Source organism: Micropterus dolomieu, linkage group LG22 (assembly GCF_021292245.1).
Source record: "Micropterus dolomieu isolate WLL.071019.BEF.003 ecotype Adirondacks linkage group LG22, ASM2129224v1, whole genome shotgun sequence".
Lineage (NCBI taxonomy): Eukaryota > Metazoa > Chordata > Actinopteri > Centrarchiformes > Centrarchidae > Micropterus > Micropterus dolomieu.
In genome coordinates, this window is record NC_060171.1 from 26,377,840 (window position 1) to 26,402,101 (window position 24,262).

Consider the following 24,262-nt stretch of genomic DNA (forward strand, 5'->3'; position numbering starts at 1 on the left):
ATCAGATATAAAATACTAGAAATAGGGTAATATATTCTTTCAAATATTTTCAATTAAAATACATTTTAAAATTTAGTTGGATTTTATTTTTAGCTACAAAACAGCTCCCTCCAGTGAAAATACGAATGTTATCTAATAATCAATGTTTCATTATGGTCATACAATTGAATGGACCCCAGTGCGGATAGCCAACGTTTATGCTGGTACAAAGATATTTGTGTATGCTGTCAGTTATAGTTGTTAGAAAGAAATATTCGGAATCAGCAGGTCAGACCTTTCTATACTCGAATCAGCCAGGAAAAATGCCAGGAAAAATGCAATTGGTGCATCTCTTACTACAACTAACACAGTGATAATCCTATGTGTGAACTGATGTTAGGCTAATATAGTGGAACTACTGTTGTGTTGGGTTTTACTCAGTATGATGTTAAGTGGCAGATCAATTGGCTTGCTGCAGTTGAACAGCTAAGTAAGAGATGTCCTCTGTCCCAGAGGAAATCTAAAGCACTATGTGGAAGATGCCAGATAATTAGGATAATATGACAGATGGTAAACCTATGAACCTAAGTCTTATTTAAACAACCTTTGCTGTGTGTTGTTGGCCAAATAAAAAGAAAGAGATTAAGTACAAAAAGTCATGGCAATTTGGTAACATCACAGTCTCCATGCTACACTAATAATAGTAATAAGGCTTTCTTCTGTGTACACGTATCCTATACAAGTACAATCTTGAGAATTCTCAATTTTACGTTTAGTGTCCCTCCCAACATGTTAGATGAAATTTACGCTCTTGTACGTCAACCCTCAAAAAAACAGTCTCTACTAACTACTACTTTCCCACATTTACAGACTCTGTTTGTCATGTTAGTCTCATGTAGCTCCATCTGGCAGAGATACCATTAATTGTGGGACTTGTTGACAGTTGACAGGTGATGAAAAACAGAACAAACAGGTCAACTTGTTTCTGAATGAGGCTTTGAGCGTCCACAGGGAGAAGGAGTTATTATGGTATTGATTGAGGATATTGACTGACCGACTACCTCAGTCCCTCACACACACACACACACACACACACACACACACACACACCCTCAACCAGCATGTGTGCCAGCTTGCTTCAATTTGCACAAAAACACAAAATTATTCATTTGCTTCACGTTCACACCAAAGCATTCACACTCAAACACAATGACACCCTGACTCAGTTCAGTCTCTCATTTGTTACTACTGACCTGACACCTTCATATGAGCCAAGTGGCAAGAGATGAGAGAGGAAAGGGTGAAAGGGTGAAATGGGGAACTCCATACTTCAGGGCTGGAAAGGAAAAGACGGGAGCTAGGAGATTGATGAGGGACGATGGAGGTAAACGGGAAAATGATGAGAGATGCATGAAAATGCAGCTGAGCAGGGGGACGATACATCTAGAGAGGGTTGAGAAACGATAGTTGGATAGTGACAGGACAAGAGAGAGAGCGACGTAGAAAACAAGAGGGGGGTCTGATTGCATGGTGTGATGGCTGTGCCATATGTGGGCCAGGCAGTAATTGTGCTGTGTATTGAACAAGTTTTGTCAAGCCAGCTATTAGCTCCTCTAAGCGGTGGGAGTGGAACACTACTACAGGAAACAGGGCTGAGTGACATTTAGAAAGACAGACAGAGATAGGGGAGATGGGGAGGGGGGGAGGGAGGGAGGGAGAGAGAGAAAAGAGAGAGGGAGGGAGAGAATTAAAAGGACATGAGTGTGGTGTGTGAAATTTTGTGATTTCACGACCCAAATATTTGCAAAGTTGCCTGATGCATCTTTAAATGTCACTTTTGCATCTTAAAGGGTAACTTCGATATTTTTCGACCTAGACCCTTTTTCCCCCATGATTTTGTGTCTATGTGACTAATTGGGAAAGCATTTTTTAAAAATAGGTCCAGTATTGAGCCAGTGCTCTGCAGTCAGCAGCAGCGAGACAGGGCTGCAATGTAATCCAAGTATGTCCACTAAAATACTTGCATTAGGCCACAGGTTCAGATTGTTATATCTCTCTCATCAAAGCCACCAGACTCCCTCGACAAAACTATAAATTTTACCTCTCTGGTCTACAGATGCTTCGATTACTTAGTTTGTGTTACTGTGTGACTTTAACCATTTAAAACACCAAAGTCATCATTGCTTAATTCCTTTATAATGGTTAAATCCAGAATACTATCTGTTTGTTACAGTATATCTTAACAGAAGATAGGCCCAATCCTTTTGCCAGACAGATGCTTGTTCTTGGACAATTCTAGAAAGGAAATGCACTCAACACATTTGTTTGATCTCAAGGACACACATAAGGCACTTTGGTGAGCAACACTGAATGCAAACATAACTTTGTTTGTTTACAAGAAAACTCCACAGGGCTCCTTTAAATGTTTGGTTAAGGAAAGAACATGACCATGGTAAAAATAAAAAGAGGCAAAACACTTGTTGGCAGTGGGGTTTCCATGTTCCACTGTGCTGAATTTCTTCTTCTTCACTGATGTAGACTACCACAAACAATGTAGTAAAGATGATTTGATTTATTCTAAATTAATTTTTTTTTTAGTTCTAGCTTTGGATACTTATTCTACTAATGATTCAGGACAGACAGACAAGAACCAGTATGTGGACAGACAGACAGACAGGATGGGAACTAAAACTGAGAAGATCACGCTGGAGATGGAGCTGATCAATGTTGAACAGCAGTTACTTTTAGTAAAAAAACTAAAATCGAGAGAAGGCGTTGAAGGAGATGGTATGTATCATGTATGACCACTTGAACAGGGTGAGGCAAAAGAAGGAAAAGCTAGAAAAGTGATGCTACCAAGATGACCAGTCACAGTTTTTGTGGTCTGTGTTGCTGCGACATGCAGTTACATTTGTGGGCAGGTGCGTGTCAGGCTACAAGGTAGGGTACATGGCTACGGCATACCTACGGTGTAGATTCAACGCAGAAGTATAAATAGGCCTTTAGGTGTGGTTACTGGTGCGACAGAGCACACATCTAACCACAACCATTAGTGATGCTGGGTATGCTCAGACGTGAAACAGACTTGAAACTTTAAACCAGAAAGGGCAGTGAGTGGTGCACTGCTTTTCAGCCTGGTGTTAAGTTACTCTTCAAAGTTACTATGTATAGAGTTTTTAAGTACACATTCCTATCTGCCAGATACCAATCCACCAGATCATGCCAATGCTGGAAATTGCCAAATTCTACACATAGTGGCATTTATTTATGGTAGTTAGGATACAAACTTCAGTTTTTAGTGGGAAAGAATATATTGTGCAGCAATCCACCACCCCATCCTTTAAATATTTACTTTCACCTTGTTACATAAAAAATACAACAATACATTCTGTATTTGTACCAACTGTTGGAGCTGGGTATACACTAAACCATGTGCTGTAGAACTGTCTGATACTGTGTTAGGTGCAAGTGATACACAACGAAAACCCCCCCCCCGCAATTTTAAGACATGACTTTGGGCATTTGTCATCTACAGACTCAACGATTAATTGATTAATCCCTCCACAAAATGCTAAAGTAATTCATAGCTAAAATAATCAGACGTTGCACCTTACACAATATTCAGTTTGCTTTGCAGGCAAGCATTGGTCACACCAGTAGATCTTAGCCAACAGGATCTCTGCAGCTAATTGATTAATTGCAACAGGTTTACTTTATTAGAACAGGTACTTGTTTAGATAAACTCTATTCTATGCCCACCTCGCATCTTTTGACCTCCCTGCAAATTACCCAGAGCGTAACCACGTCCTTCTGCTGGTTTATCTGTGTACCAGTCTATCTCTCTTTCTGTATTCATTCTTCATACCCAACCTGCCTCTAAATCTTCATCCTCCGTCCCTTCTCTGCCGCTCCTTCTGTCAGCTGCTGTCTCGTTATCTTCTTGTCCCAGCCTCCTCTGCTGCCTTTCACCTTGTCCACTGCCCAAGGGACCACTGGATGGGTGGATGGATATTGGGATGAAGGAATAACAAACTTGAAAGAAAGATGGCTGAAAGTTTCTCGCAGGCGCAAAGCAGACTGCTACCATGTTTGTACTGTGCATAAGTATATGTACATTTAATGATTGCAGTCCAGAGTACAAATATGACTCAATGTCTAGTCAATGACAAAGCTGCCATGCAACTTTTACAGAAACAATGTGGACTAAATTCTACAACACTGAAATCACTGGAAGGAACCACGTTTCCATTTAAGGCAGAGACACACTAGGTGTACTGGTTTGTTGCCTTAACACTGACACTGACTCTGTAATAACTGGGGTTTTGGGTAGGTAGATTTGTCTCCATTGTGTGCTGAATTTCTCATGGCTGAGAACCTATTGTGACCAAATGTATCTTCTTGAATACATTTCCACTACTGTTGTGGTGATAAGAAGGTGCAGCCTTAAAGCTTAATGTAGGGAATCATACTTTGGATGTGAGACATAAAAAGTCTCCAGAGAGGGGTCAGACAATAAGAATGCTTGATAATACTAATACACAAATCTATGGAAAGAGACACACTTGAGCTGCATGGGCTGATGTTTAAAGCTTCAAAGAGCTTCAATCAGCTCTTCCACCTCTTTTTCAGAGCAACCATGCATGTGTGCATTGGCATGATGCGTGCGCCCACACATGAGGGTGTGTGCGAGGTGATTTAGCAGCAGGGCTGTAGCTCTCCCTGAGGGGTTCAGATAGAGAGACGAAAATCAAAGGGCCCAGTGAGAGAGGAGCCGAGCTGCTCTTAACCCACTAACTATGAATTATGCATGTTGATCGATTGCACACAGGCAAACAACGAAAAAGTTCCCAACCTGCCAGAAAAAGATGGATTCTGCTTCACCAAATGAAGAGGAGGGGAGGTGAGGAGAAGAAGGAGTATCACACAGAGTTTGCCTAAGGATATTTTAGACTTTTTTAGAGAATGTAAACAAGCCAGAATAGATTAGATGGCCTGCTGGTGACGGGCTATTTCAGAAAATTTATTACATCTATAATCTTATGCAATACTCTACAATACTCTGTCATAGATTTGTTTCTTAAATAAATAGTCAGTTATGAATTCTTCTGGAAAATAAAATACAAGCAAGGCTACACAATCCTCTAAAAGGAACCAACAGGAAGTGAAATCGCCTCACTTATGGAGAGGTCTACAAAACCTTTCTTCAGTGTGCAAAGTAAGGCAAACACTGTAGTACAGACAATAGTGGGTGATCCCTGTCACTTATGGAAACCATAAAAAGGATTCAGATAAACAAAATGACAAAATGTTCCCATGGTATGTAATAGATAAAATGAAATTTACAGCCAATATGTGCCATGAAACAATGAAGAAACATTTCTTCTGCCTTTCCAGATCAAAGCAAAAAGTAAGTAACCCATTTACTTCATTTAGCTCACATTATGATTACACATGTTAAAATAAAGAGCAACAAGGCACTGAAGTTAAGTTATTATTCCGAGTCCTATTACCTGTGTGGTTTCCTTAGGCAACAGGGATAATCTAGTGGTGTCTAAACAGTCTAAGCCATCTTTGAGAAGGCTCTGTCCAAATTGTTTCACAAATGCATCACAGAGGAATCACAGAGTCCAGATGTTTTCTACTGGTTCATATGTTTTTTTTCAGTTCTTGTGCGGTTCAAGACAAGACAACAGTACCTTTGGTTGTACATGTTACTTTTATGCCTCTATTATCCAATAATATAGAAAATGTTTTGACGTTTTTATCTGCATCTCGACCTGCATTAGAATACAAATAGCAAGACAATCATGAAATACATGTGCCAGGTTCATTCAATTAGCTGAAGGTGGTTCATGAGAAAACTGTGGAAAACTAATTAATTAACTAATTAATTTAACAGTACAACAAAGTGTTGGTCCTGTGTTATATCTCTCTCTCTTGTTCTTCCACTGCCTTTAGTCCAAAACTAGCCCTGCCACATAAAGAATAATATAAACATTTAAAACGAATCTGCAGTGTGAAGAGCCAGCCTATCCAGCTACAGTGTGGCTCCCCAGGAAATGTCTTTTTTTGATATTATCTCTGGGTTAGAGGTCCAGGTATATTTCGACCTCAACAATACGTTTCTCCTCCACCATTGTGATAGCTACAAGACAGTAGAAGAAAAGGTGCTATGGCCCATAGCGTGAGGTGAGAAGAGGTCAAGGCAGAGGACCCAGGACGAGTCTGAAGAAAATGGTGCTTTTCATTGTTATAAAGAAAGTAAAGGTGATGGCGTGTGCTTTGGGTTTTACGTAGAAGATAATTCATTGCCATAATGGAAAATAATTTAGTATTGTAAATGAAGGATTGTATAAATTCCAAATGCATTCATAGTTTGCACGATGCCTTACTTACTACAGATTTACTCCATAAATAAGAATAATAAATTCATAAATTCATTTACACAGTACAATCTAGTACACACAGCAAAAACACCCCAAATTTCTCTTCTCCAAATCCCTACCACACAGACACAAAAGAAAGTGTGCGGTCTCCAAACACAATCTCTCACAGTCTTGTCTCGCCCCAGGACAGACAGGACTCTAATTTAACAGTGAGAGCTGCTGCCCTGATTTTTTAAAATGGCTCTGATCGTGTTAACTACACCCTGGCAAGCACTATTATATGTAATTCGCTTACACACTATATACTATGTAAGCACGAAATGCATGCACACTCTCATGCATGCATACATGCACATATCTCACACAAGGGCTTAATCCCTGAGTGTCCACTGGTAACCTGCGACTGTGGGATGAAAACATGTAATAATGTCAATTAGTGTAATGGAAGGGTTCACAGAGAAAATGCAGTGATCTTGTCAAATTGTATTTACAGTAAATCATTAAACTTTTCCGCTGTATATAACATCAAACTTCCTGTTGTCAGCTCCAGCAACAAGACTTGGCTTCATAATTATGGACAGTAACACATCAGAAATACTCAGGCTATTCAAGCACTGGATTCATGAGATACCACATATAAACACCACCTTTAATATGTTCAAATAGGGCTGCAACTAAGGAACATAACTTATTTATTTATAGTACAGTACAGTCACTGAAAGAGTTGATCCCAGTGAATGTTTGACATTTTTTCTAGATAAATAATTTAAAAGATTAAACCGTTAAAATATTGTGAATTATTTTTTGTTTATCTAAAGTTTTGATTAACTGACTAAATGTTTCAGCTTTTGTTAGCTGTAGTTGAAAATGACTGTTTATAACAAACTGGAAATGTTTTTATATTATCAGATATCCTGACACATACATACACATACTGGTATCTATGGCTGTACTTTATCAAAATCAACATTTTTGAGTACTTCAAATAAAATTTCAATGGATTTCATTTTCAAAAAGAGCTACTTCTCATTATTACTTATGCTCTTTAGCTTTTAAGACTTTGGTTTAATATCACCACAACAGTCCCGATCATCCTCAGCTGTACTTTGTGTTTGGCACTAATTAGCCAATTGTTAGCATGCTACCATACTGAACTAAGATTGTGAACATGGCAATCTAAATGAATACCTGCTACACATGCTGACATGTCAGCATTTAGCTCAAAGCAGTGCTGCCCTTCAGTACAGCCTCTAGACTAGACTCTTGTTCATCAATAAAAAGTCTATGAATATAACTTATCTAAAATTAATCAGAAATTCTCTGCCTAGTTGCAATTCAATCTTCTTACCACAAAGGTATTCACAAAAAGAAAACACACTTTGCTGCTTCTCTGCTCGACTCTGCAGGACACTGGCACAACACCTCCTAGAAAGAGGGATAAAAGGACAAAAGACCCCAGACGGGAGGAATCTTCATTTCGAGTTTGACGCCCTCACCTTTCCCCTAAATTCCCCCCCTAAATTTACTGAGGACACTTTTGTTTCACGCAAACTGTCTCCGGGTCTCCTATTTTATTGTGAATCTTGCCTGTAAGTCCCCTGGGGTGCCACAAGAGATACATATTTTTCAGTGTGCACATGTACCATATGTAGCCAGTGTCCTCAGACTCACCTTCCAGATGTGCTCCTTATTGAGGCTCACAACTCAGGTTCACAGGTCCCAAAGTGCTTTGAGGTTATTGCAGTGTCTGCATGATATCCCCCAGGGCCACACTGTAAAGGTACTGGCCCTTTGTACGAAATGGCCCCAAGAGAAATGTGAAACCACCATTAGGCTGCTACTGAAGGAACATGGCAATAGACCACCATTAATGCTTGAAGGGTGTTACCAAGAACTGAGAGCAAGAAACAAGCTGCTAGCTGTGAATGTATGAATGAGACAGAGTGACATAGAGAGGTAATGGGAAATGAATATGCATCACACACACAATAATGGGACAGGAGTTTATGTATGTTCTATTATTTTTGCTGGACTCAATTGACTGGATGTAGTTTGACTATTCTTGTTACATTCATGACAATAGAGAATCATAAACTGAATTGAGAGAAAAGAACAGCAGAGGAGAAGTCTAAAGAGAGAATTATGTTGAGAAGGGAAGCAGTGCTGTATTTGCATGCACACTATTCAGTCAGCACGACAGACAGACTGCCACCGTCAATGTCCCCTCCACTGTCACAAAGTGACATTGGGAAGTTTGGCAGCATTGGTGCAGAGTTGGGAGAGGAGGCAAAATAGATAAAGCTTAATGAGAGGGAAGAGAAAAACAGGCGGGCTCCCCAGGCAGCTGAGCAGAGAGCACCGAGCAATCACTCACACACAAAAACACATTGTTGTTTATATAAACAAATCGCAACTTTACCATTCAATTGTAGCTTCCACCGGAGTAATCAGTGATTTCAAATGCCAAGCGGATGACTGCATCACTCAACGACTGAACGCTGTCTGATGAAAACCTCAGCGCTATTCTTTGACTTAACAGCATGTAACACTCTGGGTTTTGCAATGATTTTGAAATAATATGAAGTCATGGAAATAAGCTGGAGGGCTAAATGTGCAATATAGTAAATTCATGCAGTAGTTAAGAGAGCTTTCCCACCTGCAGTTTGGTTCACTTACTCCACACCAAAGAAGCTCTGATGTGTTATATGTTGGTGACTGTCACTCCGCATTAGTACATGAACCCACGGGGGAAAATCAAAACCAAGTTTACGCTGCAGGATGACAGCAAGCATGCTGTACTTTCCTGGGCCTACGCCTGTATCCTCTGGTGGTCACCAAGAGCTCATGAAGAAATTATTGATTAGTTTAGTTTATCGGTATTATCAGTATTTCCACTGTTCCACTGAGAGTAATGCACTGTTTTGCATGGATGCACTCTCACACCATTACACACATTCACACCTGGAAGCTGCGCATGACAACCACAGTCTGATTTGATGGCCACTGAGAAGCTGCAATAGAGCAGATGGAGTTTAAGGCCTGGCGACTTTCCGGTCACAGGCCTGAATCCCTAACCCTGTATGTCACAACTAATGACAGCGAGGTATAAACAGGGCAAAAAGGAGGTGTATGGGGGGTTCCGGCTGAGCAGCAGTGAGACGCAACTTTCGGGGCTCCTGCAACAACCTTTAATATTATTTTATTGGCACTTTTTTGTGGAATGTTTTTGATGTAAGTCGTGTCCAAAACCTTAATCTTCACTTTCTGATGTCCAAAATGCCATCAAAATACAAAGGCGGGAGCGTTTTGTCTGCTCCGCTCCAGGCAGAGCTACAGACTGTAAAATCAGAATTGACAGTCAGTATTACGAATATTCAGTTGGATGTGAGCACCTTGAAGAATACCGTGGGTGAAATGGAAACTTCACTCTCTACCTGCTGTGATGACATCGCAACGCTACAGGCTAAAGTGGAGCACGTGTCTGCCAAATTGGAAGTGGAAAGTGGAAAATAAATGTGAGGATCTTGAGGCTAGGTCGCGACGCAACAATCTAAGGATCGTGGGTGTCCCTGAAGACTCGAACAGCTCTGCCACACCAGAAGCTGCTTCCACTCTGCTTAAAGAGGCTTTTAAGCTGGACAAAGAGCCCCTTCTGGACCGTGCTCATCGCACTTTACAGCCGAAGCGTAAACCCGGCGCCCCCGCCCCATAATCGCCCAAGTCCACTATCATGCAGACTGTGTGGACATCCTGTGGCGGGCCAGAGCCCAACAACGGATGAAGGTTGGTGATATGGTTATCTCTATCTTTCCCGATCATACTTCGAAGAGGGCCCATACTCGTGCCGGCTTCAACGACATCCTCCACCAGATCCGTGAGATACCGGGAATATGGTTTGGTCTGCTTTATCCGGCACGCCTCCGCGTTACACATGACGGCACCGAGAGGGAGTTTAAATCCCCGGAGGAAGCCAGAGCCTTCATTAAGACACTGATCAAGTAGGAGAACTGATAACACAACAGGCTGATTATACGTCTTCAGAATTGAAATGGATGACTATTAACTCTGCAACACACGATGTTGAAGAGAGTAGCCTATGTTTACGTGCCTTGCTCCTTATCATTGTTTTGTTTGCAGGAGCCCAACCTTGGTTGCCGATTACCTACTATTGGGTCAACAGCTGTTAACTTTTCTGTTAGGGATTTGCACTGGGTTCTCCATCGTTTGGGGATGGGGTCGATGTAAGTGCTATGGTGAGGGTGGGAAGAAGTGAGACTGTTCTCTTTCTGGCCAGTTTGACCAGTCAAGTGTTGGTTTGAGTGTTTTCTATTTCTTTTTTTTTTCCCTCTCCCCCTTTTCCTTCTCTCAGAGGGGATCCTTCATCATTATTTTCTTCCTGCAGTAACCATTTAATAAATGTCTACTAATACTGGAAATTCTGGCTCACATGTGAACTTTGTGAGCTGGAACATTAAAGGTATGGGGAGCCCCATAAAAAGATCCAGGGTATTCATTCATCTGAAACGGCTCAATGCGGACATAGTGTTTCTACAAGAAACTCATATACGCACCACAGACCAGGTTAGGTTTAAATGTCCATGGATTTCTGAGGTATTTCACTCTAATTTCAATTCTAAGGCCAGAGGGGTTGCCATTTTTATTGGTAAGTCAATTCACTTTTCGTCTTCCAAATTAATATCACATGAAAACGGCAGATATTTAATATTTCGGGTACATTGCTGCATGTCCCTGTATTATTGTTTAATATTTACACCCCAAATTTTGATGACCCACACTTCATGAATAAGCATCTCTAAGCGTCTCCCTTCATTATACTCCTTATATTTGGAGGAGATATGAATTGCGTAGTTGATCCTAGGTTGGACCGCTCTGCTCCCAAGACCATGACACCCTCACTAATGTCAAGAACGCTTTCTGATTTCATGTCCAAGAATGGTTGCATTGATCCATGGCGATTCTACATCCCGGTATCAAAGAATATTCTTTCTTTTCGCAGATGCATAAGTCCTTCTCTCGAATTGATTATTTTTTCATCGACGCCAAACTTATTTCCAAAGTGTCAATGGTTAAATATCATCCTATTGTAATCTCTGACTATGCTCTGCTCTCTTTGAATATTCAGCTTTCCCCTCAACTCCCGTATTTAACACTGTGGAGATTTAATACTTTGCTTTTGTCAGACAACAAATTTAATACATAGCGCCTTCTTCTACGTTCGCGCTCCCCATATTATGAACATGGCGATAAGGCGAGCAGACTCTTGACCCACCTACTACGTCGCCAGGCATCCTCGCGCATGATCCCTCAAATAAAAGATTCATCTGGCATACTCCATAAAGACCCTAATACCATTAACTCAGTCTTTCGTTCATTTTATTCCTCCCTGTATAAGTCTGAATTTCCATCTGGGACTCCTGAAATGAATGCTTTCTTAAGCAGTCTCAACTTCCCAACCATTAACTCAGATGTTGCTAAAGATCTTGATTCATCATTAACCTTTGAGGAAATCAATCTAGCCATAAATAGCATGCAAAACAATAAAGCTCCTGGCCCTGATGGATTCCCAGTAGAATTTTATAAAAGATTTAAATCTAAATTGTCCCCTTTATTGCATTCTGTATATAAGGAATCTCTGCAGGATGGCTCTCTTCCTCCCACTTTACGACAAGCCTCTATAAACCTGCTTTTAAAAAAAGACAAAGATCCGAATCTCTGCAGCTCTTACAGACCCCTCTCCTTGATAAATGTGGATGCTACGATTCTTGCTAAGGCTTTGGCTAGTCGCTTGGAAAGAATTCTTCCTATCATAGTTTCAGAAGAACAAACTGGATTTATAAAGGGGCGTCAGCTATTTTACAATGTCCGCACCCTTTTAAACGTTATCTATTCCAAACACTCCACCATAACCCCTGAAGTGGTGATCTCAGTTGACGCTGAAAAAGCGTTCGACAGGGTTGAATGGGACTACCGGCTTGCTGTATTACATAAATTTGGATTGGGTGATGCATTTATTTCTTTGATACGCCTTCTTTACACATCCCGGCAAGCTAGTATCTCCACCAATGGTATTCAGTCAACTTATTTATCTCGACAGGGTTGTCCCTTGTCTCCTTTACTTTTTGCGTTAGCTATAGAGCCCGTATCAATTTATCTGAGGTCCTCCTCCTCTTTCTCATTGTATTAAAGTGTTTTTTCCTCCAATGTGCCAATCTTATATAATAGAAATATTGAGTAAAAAAAAAAGGAGGTGTATTTGTACTATTATATGGTATGTTTCACTGCCAAAGTACATGGAAGACACAAGCTCAACACACTATAAAGACCCACATGGTCACTAAATGATCAGTATAATCATACATTGCTTAGAAGATAATTTGAATAACTTTGCAGTTTCCACCATCAGTGCACAGATTAAGGAAATCTAATTGCACTTTTGATATATATATCTCATATAATCTGTCTGGATTCTTTTCACACTACCAGTTGTTTATTCTGCACCAGAGTTCGAACGAAAAAGTTCACGCCATCAAAACAAACCAAACTAAATATGCAAATCAACCAGAGTTTGTTTGAACCCCAAACAGCTTAGTTATGAAATAACCTTAAAGTACCAAGTTAAAAAATTAAACTAGAAATAAAGAGGGCTCACACCTCTCTCTTTTATTGTATTTTTCCATCGCCACTCCCTTCCTTGGTTTCCCAGGAGTAGTGTTATGAGTGTGAATGTGTGTGCACACACAAACTGTCAATAATGACTAGGAAGCATAATTATGCTGAGTGCGACTGAATGTGCCTGTGTGGGTGTCTCTACCTCTCTCTCTCTAACTCCCGCTCTGCTTTTCCACAAAATTGCATCTGTTTGAAAGCCATCATTACAGCGACCTGGAAAAGGTGAGCAGTCCTCGATCGTATGGATCCATACACTCATCATCACACCTCAGTAATAGGACTCAGGGAAATCTGACTTAAAAATAAATTATTTGTTTCACATGGGATAACGAGAGGAAGCGCAGATTACGTGTGGCATCATTATATCTGGAAATCAGTCTGTTCAAGGTTAACTGAACAGATGGGAGAATCCATAAGTACACGTGAGGAGGGTCAAAATATCTGAAACATGTTATACACACACAGAGAGAAGTGCTGAATGGGCTATTTCAAGCCAGCAGGGTCATTCATCCAATTAGGCCACAGTGATCGAAGGAAAATACTCATGTTGAATAACAGTATTTTCTGGAAAGAGTCATTTAGTATTCTGAAGTGATTTTTTTGGTGGCTCATATTATAGTAAGATTATATATATTACTGAGTATGAAGGGACTTTACCATCATCTGTCATCTGTCATGTAAAAATGCAAGACTTGGGCCAGATGAAAAAACATTTTTATTTCCAGCAAAAATAGACACTAATTAGATTACAAAAGTTCCATCGGAGAACAGAGACTCGAGTTGACATGACAGCATGTAACAACTGATTTTCCACTTCTTTTGGACCTCCTTTTATAGCTCTGTTTCGAAGCATGATCTCATCCCTTGGTTCTCTTTCTAGTTGAAGTCAGCAGTTTCTCTGCCAGCTACTCTACAGACCTGCATGTTGAAGGTCAGGTCATGCGCTTGTGTCATCTGCACCTGGTTCTGTTGAAAATCTCAAAAAAGCCAAGTGGCTGCCGTGGTTTCACCATGCGGCTGGTCAGCAGAGCAAAGACATCTGCCTGACTGTACGCTTCTTTAACCTACTGTGTCCTTGGCATGCTGATTATGACATCTCAGCCACACCTGGCTTTGCGGTGGGTCTTCTGGTGGCATAGCATCAAATGCTGCCTGTGCATTGCCATTCTCATAGTACTCCCCCACTCTGCTGTGTCTTCCTCTACCTCTGCCTGACACACTTTTGCCCACGCACACACACATGCAGGTCCTTCTGTTGACCCCGGGCAGTCAGATACACAGAGAAACACACACACATAGAGCTACAAAGTCTTAACACTGTGATCTTAACTTTAGCTGTCTATATAGTTGCCAAATATATTGATGAATGATTAGTAACATGGTTTTCACACAAATGTGCTTCTACATTCCATTTACACATCTCAGAGATGTAATATAGTGTAATATAGTATAGTGTACTATAGTAATAGTGCGTATTTAATGTTTGGCATGATGTTGAGACTGAGCTGAATGGGTGCTCAGAGGAAGGGCAAGTCCAGATGTAAACCCTGAGGACACTTGTGAAGTGGGGCATATTACAGAGAAAGAACGTCTGGTCATTCAGACAGCAAACTATACTGCAGCCTCTTTAATTACACTACTGCACTACTTGAAGACAAAACTAAAGTGCTTCAGAGCTTTTCTTGTGTTCATGGATGCATGTGTGGTATAAGGCAAGATATGTGCAGGCTTGACTGGATTTTCCTCTACGTGTGTTTCAATATAAAAGCTACTGTGACAGTAGTGACAGTTAATCCAGAGAAAACATACAGGGGCACCTGAAGAAGAGTTGTGGATCTATAGTGAATACTGCAGTATGTGAGAATATATACAGTGGATGACACTTCTGTCAGTTGTCTGCGGTGAAAAGAATTATCTCTCAAGGGAAAAACATGCACACCACCTTCATGAATCAAGGCCATTCTCACCTCCTCTTTATTCCCTCAAGTGTAAAGTATTTCTATGGTATTCTTATGCTTTGGGGAATCACAAAAAGGAAAATATAGCAAACTAGGACAGAACAAAAACACAAAAACAGAGGGATCAACAAGGTGGAAGGAGAGACGAGGATAAGTGATCAATCTATCTGCAAAAGACAAACTGTGAATTGCATCTGTTTTGTGCTAATCAGCAAATGTTAGCATGCTTAAAGGCTTATGGAGGACCATGTCTGCCACAAACAAAATGAACAAGGAAATTAATAAATGCTCATAAATAAATAAACATCCAATTATAAACACCAAAAATACATAAAAAAATGAATGTGGGCATTAATCAAATTATAAAATGAGACACCTTTGTATTAATTACCTGATTTATTTTCCTTTATAATTTTCAATTCTATTTATTACTAGTAATTTGTATTTACTAACTAGTTCTTTTTTAAATGTATTTATTTATGCGTTTGTTTTAATATTTTTTCTGCATTTTTCTTCCTTTGAATTTTCTACCCCATTTATTTCCCTAAAGGTATTTATTTCTGTCTCCCCTTTTAACATTTCTCTATGCATTTCTCCCTAATTATGCAAATGAGGGGGGCTGTGTCTCATGGGGGTCAACTTCTCGCCTATTGTCTCAACATGTTAGCATAGTCATTGTGAGCATGTTAACATGCATTTAAGTAAGTACAGTACCTGTACCTAAGTACAGCCTTATTCCCAAATTCCAGCTTCTCGGATGTGAGAATTTGCTGCTACTCTTGTTGGCTGGACAAAACAAGAAATTTGATGACATCATCTTGGGCTTCAGGACATTGTGATGGGCATTTTTCATAATTTTCTGACATTTAATAGACCAAATGATTACTTGATTAATAGAGAAATAATCATAATGAAATGCAGGGTTCGACAATAACGGTGGCCCGATGGCCCGGGGCCAGTAAAACGTGACGTCGGGACAGTTGAACCAGCAACTCACTGACCCAATCGGGCCAGTACAAAAACATTAGTATTTAAAAAAAAAAAATAATGAAACTCAACATCCTGCAGTTGTTTTGAAGCTCTTGGCGCGCAGCGATGTCCAATCCAGAGTTGTAGTTACGTGACGAGAGGTTGTCAAATGTTATTTCTCTAATCTCAATCATGCGGACTGAACTTAAACCTGCATTCTCTCAAACGGCCAGCAGGGGGCGAGTTCCATTAGAAATAATGGTAAAATGTTGCTGCTTCTCAGCTGATTTATTACCTCAGTAAACACTTTTAAATGAGTTTATGGTCTCAGTCGCTAGTTTCAAGTCTTCAACACAGCATGATGTTCATTTAGTATATTATGGTCCTATTTAGGTGAAAATAGACGATAATTCAGCGTATGCTTTTGGACGGGACTACCTTGTGATTGAAGGGGTTGCTACCATGGCAACCTGTTCATCAGGATAGAGGCGACTCGTGTCTGCTCTGTGTACATTTTTCATAGATGGCTGTCAGCAGGAGAGCATGTCATGTTTGAGTCTGTTAGCATGTTTAGTTTTAAAAGTAAATTGTTTTGTTAACCTTTTTATTATTTATAATTTTAACTGTAATTACATTTTTGTTTAGTTTTTTTATATCCAGGATGTATCTAATAAACAATTAAACACTTTTGGAAGGAGGGACAGTAAAAATTGTCTTCGGGCCAGTAAAAATTGTCTTCGGGCCAGTAAGTTTCAAACCCACTGATCCAGTGGGGCCAGTTGCAAAAAAGTTTAACGTCGAGCCCTTTTTTTACTCACTGGTATTGCAGTTGCATCACTATGACTAGTATTTAAAATAGTTCACAATGGAAAAAGGAAGTGCTGCATGGCTCTGGCTGATTCGACAGGTGCTCTTTAGTGGGGCAGGTAAAAGTACAAAAAACAGGATGAAGAAGTCTTGCTTGACAGTAACTGCTGCAGACAACCATAGAACAAAATTGTAAATGTATTTTTCGAGCATATAGGCAATCAAACAGACCAATGCATATCAACTCTAGGTCTTCATCAGGGCCTGACAAATACATAATCAGTCTGAATTATATGCCAGCCACACATAAGACCTAGTACATATCCCATTTATGGCGCTAAAATAATAGCATGGGCCCCAACTCTATTGTTTACTGCACAATTTAATTCCAAGCAAGACTTTCTGGATCCTGTTTTTAGTATTTAAACTATTTGCTGCTTAATGAGGTTGCAAAAAAAAGACAGATTGAGTAGGTGAGGGTGGGCTGTGAATGCCCCCCCTCCCAATGATGTTAACCTATATCTGCGTTGTATACTTCCACAATATCTACTGAAAACAAATGATAATTGCTTTGTCCTGGAAAGAAAAAGTAAAATATTTTGTTTTGTCTCTACAGGTTTTTTATAGAGATGAGTGACAAGCAAAGCATGAGCCTTCATTACACACACAAACACACAGTATGGTTTTTGCAGTGATGACAGACAAGAGACATAATGAGGAAATAATGATCATAATTAGTATGAGGTTACGTGCCATTAGGGGAGTAATTGATCTCACAGTCCTCTACCTGAGAGGCTAATTACTATACACATTGACCTTTTCACACGCTGCCATAACCTTGACAAGAACAACATGCATATTGGAAGCTAAGCCCCCCCCAAAAATTTCTACTCCCCCTCCATTCAAGGTAACCGTGAATTTAACGTGGGTATAGTTTAAACCTTGGGAATTAAGTTAAAATGGGACATGTAATAACACTATCAAGAACATTTCTTGGAGGAGATAAGTTGATTCTTTATTTTTAGAGGGCGGATAAGGTTACTTTACAGTATTATTACGACCTGTGAGGTCTATGGGTTGCTCTGTGTGTTGTGCTTGTGTTGCTGTGGGTGCCTCTGTCTCTCTTCTGCAGGTTGTTACCTGTGTCCTGAGCCTGACGCTGTGTGAATCCCACAGCTAGAGCTGATCAGTGGCAATCAGTGGGGCATATAAGTTGTGCCAATGAAGTGCTCTCGGTCACTCTTTCTTGCTCGCTCGCAACAGCCTGTGTGCTCTGTGTGGCCCGTAGCGTGACGTGACCTGCTGGGTGGCGACCCTTAACTTCACCCCGCGCCGTGCGTCCAGTCACTCTGTGGAGGCAGCCGTTGGCCCACTTAATTTACTTTACATAACATAATTCATATCGTCTCTGGCGTGAGTCGAGATCGCTTTCATTTGGTAAACACATTTTGTTACTTTGTTGAAATAAATACAATAACTGTGGAACGTGTTTTGGGTCATCCTTGGTTTTTCCACCCGGTTTATTTATCTGCTTGTTAGTCCCACACCCCTAGACAAGCTGGGGACGTAACAAATGTATCATCAACTTTTTCTAGTTTACTCTTGTTAGTTTTCTGCCATCAGTGCAGTTTAAACATGAGGTCTTGAAAGGAGGTACTGTATGAAAACCTTGACTCACTGATTTTTTTTCTTCTTCATGTAGCCTCTAATAATTATAAATGGCCTATTTTGTTCACAAGAACATAAATTACTTGTACTCCCTGGACATTTAGGTTAATGACAGTACTTTCCATGTGCTACTGAAGTGTGAGTACAGTGAGTTAGGAGCTCCATGCAAAGCTCTGCTTGACCTCAAAGAGTGCTGTACCTCATGCCTTTGGTGGAGTGGTTGTCGAAGTTTTGCAGCAGCTGAGGGAGACCCAGCATGGCCTCAAACATCACGGCCAGGGAGCCCAGCGTCTCCACAAACAGAGCAGAGTCCAGCAGCAGCAGGGTGACCACCGCACACAGCACAGTGAAGCCGAAGCAAAAGAGCAGGTAGTCCTCAAACGCGCTCCACTTCCAGAAGTAGCGAAAGTCCAATTCTGGAGAGGGGAAAGGATAAAGCAGATACAGAGAAACAATTTAACCTGTGCTCGATACTTTTCATCAGTATTGTTAACGGTCTGGAAAAACTAAATCGGAGACATGTGACAGGCAAAGGAGAGAGGACACAGGATGGAAAGTGAAGATTGGGATAAAAGTGTGGGAGGATTTAAAGGAAAGAAAACAGACAGAAGAGCCTGAAGAAATGATAAAATAATGCCTGGTGCACACTACAGGATTTCAATATATAATATATATAATATATCCATCCATCCATCTTCATCCGCTTATCCGGGATCAGGTCGCGGGATATATAATATATATATTAAATATATGGGACCCACAGACATAACGAGAGATTATAAATTCATATTCTAATTGTAAGAATGCACACACATACATACACTGTCAAGAGGCAGGACTACACACTTTTTGTTTATGAAATTAATAAAGGGACAAGGATCTTACAGTAACTTGCGCGATCAAATGTGATTTCAGAAAATAACAAACATGGAGGCAGACTGTTTCTGTTCGCTGGTTGCAGTCACTTTGCACTGAAAAGAAAAGAGAAAAAACAATAAAAAGTAAGGTAAATAAAAAATAAAGTTGTGTCTGAGTATCAGAATGGCTTCCATAGCTGTTTCACACTATAGGACTTTGAATCGTAAATATCAAACACGGGGAGACGTTGATCTCGTCCGTAGCATTAGATTATGTCTGTAAACCCCTCACACTATAGCACCATTTGGACAAATAATCTTTTCAGACCAGTCTCGAATTGGGAACATGCCCACGCTTGTCGGGAGAGGCAAGTCAGACCCAAAATCTGTCCAATTATCCTCTAGTGTGGGGCCAACATAAAGAAGCAGAGTAAGAGTGAAGTGTTTGTGTGTGTGTGTAGTGCTCAAGGGTGAGATGGATGTTACAGTATGTGAAGATGGAAACAGAAGAGCAATAGTGACAGGCAGAGATTGAAAGAGGAGAGGGTGAAATAGCAGGAAAAAGATGGGAGGAGGAAAGAGTAGAAATAAGAGTGTTTCATTTAATGATGCAAATTCTGCAAAGACAGCACTCCTAAATCAATACTGTGCACATGTACAAGTGAATGGAACAAAGATAAATGAGATTGTTGAAAGCTTTTACATTTCAATTACTTTGGAATAACCTGGCCTGGCCAGGCGCTACATTTAGAAAGTTTATTACCTTTGTATAAAGCTATCTTTCCACTGACACAATTATTTATCATGTGTGACTTTTACAACTTGACCACACATAAATCTGTTGTTTATTCCCTAAAATGGCTACTCATCTTTAATGGAAGAGGTGGCCAACAAAAGTCAGAGTGTGGTTTTGAATTAGAATTGAGCCAACATTTAAAAACTGCAGCTTAAAAAGATGTCTCTCCTATCCGCTTGGAGGCTGATTCAAGAGCTGCCAAGGAAAGCTTATGACTGGAAACATTGTAGGCTAACTACATCTACATTCTCGTCACCATCAGCCATCTCCTCAAATGGACCATAACGTGAGATGATTGACGATCTCTCATTGCTTATGTATGATCATGGAGCTGTGGAAAACCAGCTGACATCAGCTAAAGGGGATTGATGGCTAAATAAGAGCCCATTAGTTAGTGTGGAGACTCAAGTGTGACGCTGCATACTGCTAAGCACCTGACTTCCACATGTGCTGTGGTTACCTTTCACACTGACTGGTGTGGGATAGGCGACATAAGTGGTTGCCTAGGGCGCAAAATGTCAGAGGGCGCCACAAGAGAAAGTTTTTGACTCTACATGAATCAACTCTGCCCAGCTGATATTTGCTATATGGCACCCGGCAGTGCTTGTTGAAGCAGCAGCTGGTAGCTCCTTCAAATGTGGCTACACTTTTGTTTTTTATCTGTTTTGTTCCGGCTTTATTATGAAAACATGTGTTACCTATGACATAAATACAGTCATTGGAAAATGAAGACAGGGTTTTTGGATTTAAGAGCAGCAGACCGAGATTCACCCAGACCAGGCACCACGGCGGGTGCGGTGACTGCTCAGAGGAGAGGAAAGAGAGCCAGGAGAGGAGCCATGCTGGCCCAGCTTGGACTTAATTCTGCTCCTAAAGAGCCAGTCTGGACAAAATGGGACTCATATTGACCAAGCAACGGAATTCAGAGACTGCTGTGCCCACATCATTACAGAGACCTGCCCCATCAACATCCCGGATCAAGCACACGACATGCTCCAAGCTGTCAGCGCAAGACTCCAGCAAGATGAGAGGAGGTGGACTCTGTGTCTTACTTTGATGATGCTTGGTACACAAACACAGTCAAGATGCACTCTGTTTCCCAAATGTCAAATGTCAGACTGTTTATTGTGAAGATGAAACTTTCATATTATCATCTGGTTGCTGCAGTTTACATTCACCCCAGATGCAAATTCAAAAAATGCACTGTGGAATGTTCGGGGTGTATACATGTATGTGTATATGTATATAAATAACTTTATATATTGTTTTATATTATTACCATATTTTAATATTGGCCCACACTTAATCATATGTTGTGTGTGTAGCACAAAGGAACTACAAATTTGGCTTCGTCTGTCTGACTGTATCAGCCGAGAAATAACGCAGGCTAATGCACAGAGTAGCAAAACTATTATGAATTCTAATTAAATCATGATGTTAGTCTTGTAATATTAGAACTTTTTTCTCAATATGTCAGAGAACACATATATGTGGGAGAGATTCTGAGTGTGCAGGAAGTTTTGAACATGAGCAGAAAACCTGCTGAAACACAACAGCTACTAAAGTCCAGGAGTTTATAACTGGATTAGAATGATGTCATTGTCACTGATGGTCAAAGGTGCCACATGCACATTTAAATAGGTTACTTCCCCAAATAAAGACACAAAGAGTAGGAAAGACTATCATGTGAGTTATCTCAGCAGGGATTTTATTAAATGAGGAAAGTTGATCTACAGGAAAAGACATTCTAAAAGGCAATAGCTAGAGAATGCCTGAAAGCCTCACTGCATTATATTCTATTAACTGTTTATTAATTAATTGTATATATTTTGAATTTACACCTGTGGCATACACTTTGTGTAGTTCCACCATAAATTGATGCAGAAATTTTCACTGGAATGGAGGAAATATTGTGTTTAAAGCTCAAAATGCCCCCTCCAGTGTTCAAATAAAACTTATGCTTTTGCATTTATACAAAAAATGTACCCTATAACATCATCAAGGAAAACAGTCTCTGTTTAATACATTGTTTCTGGGGAAAATACCAGGTTAGGTTTTGGTGTCCCTTCAACTTTCACTCAGGAGCAAAAATCAGCCTTTAAACTTGAAAAAAATAACGATTTGTTACTTATTGTGATAATTATCGACATCGAAAGTGTAGTTAACAATCAGTGGAAACCAAGAGGAGATGGGGCCTGGTTTATTATAGACCTGGATTCATCCAAAAACTGGGCCTCTTGCATACAAAGGAAGTACAAAGCCTCTGATGTGTGATATGTACCTCTGCTTAAAGTCAAGCAGAAATACCAAACTTAAAATGTTTATTCTGGGACCATTGTAGGCCACTCTGGCCATAAAGGTGTCACTTGCCGACACTCTCCGGATGACCAAAAGGACAGGTAACCACGGTAACCCGGCCTCACCCTGCAGTTCCCCACACATCAAAGGCACATTCCCTTTTTCTTGTCCTGCTTCTACCACACAAAATGGTCAGAAGCCATAAAACTGAAACTTCAACATACTCACACACAAACACACAACAAACACGGCCCCTCCTTCATTCGCACTGATGTGCAAACTGATTGCCAGACGTCCAGTTTTATTGCCAGGTATGTGTACACATATGAGGAATTTGACTCAGGATTGTACATTGCTCACGATGTGCTTACTTATACAATAATAAAATAATAATATAATAATAATATCAGACACAAACTACAGAGTAGACAACACTAATATACACACTATGAACAAAACAATATAGACATACTGACAAATAGTGCAGTAGTGCAAAGGATGCAAGAGTAAACTATTCTCATTATGTACATGTTGAAGGTGGATATGATATAAGTACACATACATGTACACATGTGCACAGTGTGATGGAGCATAGTGCAAAGGATGCTGGAAAAAATAAATAAGACCTATGAGCAGAGGTAGGAGTATTGGTATACAGTATGCACAATATGACATAGTATGAACAGCACTGAAACAGAGAATGGTGAATAAATAAATAATAAGTGGAAACCAGTAAACAGGTGCTGATTAGAGACAGAGTTACTGGGTTATTGCACAGGAATTGTTCCTGACACTGTGAATCAGAAATCAGCTGTTCATCAGAGTGATGGCTTGTGGGAAGAAACTGTTCCTGAGTCTGTTGGTTTTGGCGTACAGTGCGCCTACCAGAGGGGAGGAGCTGGAACAGGTTGTGCCCGGGTGAGATGGACCTGCAGTGATGTTTCCTGCCCATTTCCTAACTCTGGAAATATATACGTCCTGAATGGAGGGCAGGTTGGCACCGATTATTTTTTCTGCAGTCCTGACTGTGCGTTGTAGTCTGCTCCTGTCCTTTTTGCTGCCAGATCCAAACCAGACAGTGATGAAGGTGCAGAGGACAGACTGGATGATGGCTGTGTAGAACTGGATCAGCAGCTCCTTAGGCAGGTTGAGCTTCCTGAGCTGACGCAGGAAGTACATCCTCTGCTGGGCCTTCTTGATGATAGTGTCAGTGTTGGACTCCCACTTCAGGTCCTGGGATATAGTGGATCCCACGGTCATCTCCACAGTTCTGAGCTTGTTAAGCTCCAGGTTGTTCTGACCGCACCAGAGAGCCAGCTGATCAACCTCCCATCTGTAGGCCGACTCATCACCGTCCCGGATGAGGCCGATGACCGTTGTGTCGTCAGCGAACTTCAGGAGTTTGACAGATGGGTCCCCTGAGGTGCAGTCGTTGGTGTAGAGGGAGAGCACACAACCCTGGGGGGCGCCAGTGCTGATAGTCCGGGTGCTGGATGTGATGTTCCCCAGCCTCACCTGCTGACTCCTGTCAGTCAGGAAGTCTGTGATCCACTGACAGGTGGAGGCTGGCACAGTGAGCTGGGTGAGTTTGGTGCTGAAGATGTCCGGCATGATGGTGTTGAACGCCGAGCTGAAGTCCACGAACAGGATCCTTGCATATGTCCCTGGAGAGTTGAGGTGTTGCAGGATGTGATGCAGACTCAAGTTGACAGCATCATCCACTGACCTGTTAGTCCTGTAGGCAAACTGCAGGGGGTCCAGCAGGGGGCCTGGAGCCTGGGCCTTGCAGCACATCACCTCCACAAAAATGATGTATCATAGCAACCGCAGCGTCTCGAAAAAAAACACTGCGCC

The 24,262-nt window shown here is 40.8% G+C and overlaps 1 protein-coding gene across 4 annotated transcripts in view; it reads right to left on the minus strand.

Annotated features, from left to right (window-relative positions):
- Positions 1-24,262, minus strand: part of si:dkey-246g23.2 (solute carrier family 66 member 2) — a 67,566-nt gene that overhangs the window by 9,060 nt on the left and 34,244 nt on the right. For 3 of the 4 annotated variants that reach the window (XM_046036750.1, XM_046036749.1, XM_046036751.1), the window contains exons 4-5: positions 18,657-18,873; positions 3,854-3,971 (exon numbers count right to left, since the gene is read on the minus strand). In XM_046036750.1, coding sequence (XP_045892706.1) covers positions 3,854-3,971; positions 18,657-18,873 — 335 coding nt within the window. The remainder of the gene's footprint in view (positions 1-3,853; positions 3,972-18,656; positions 18,874-24,262) is intronic. The other variant, XM_046036752.1, reaches the window with a different exon arrangement.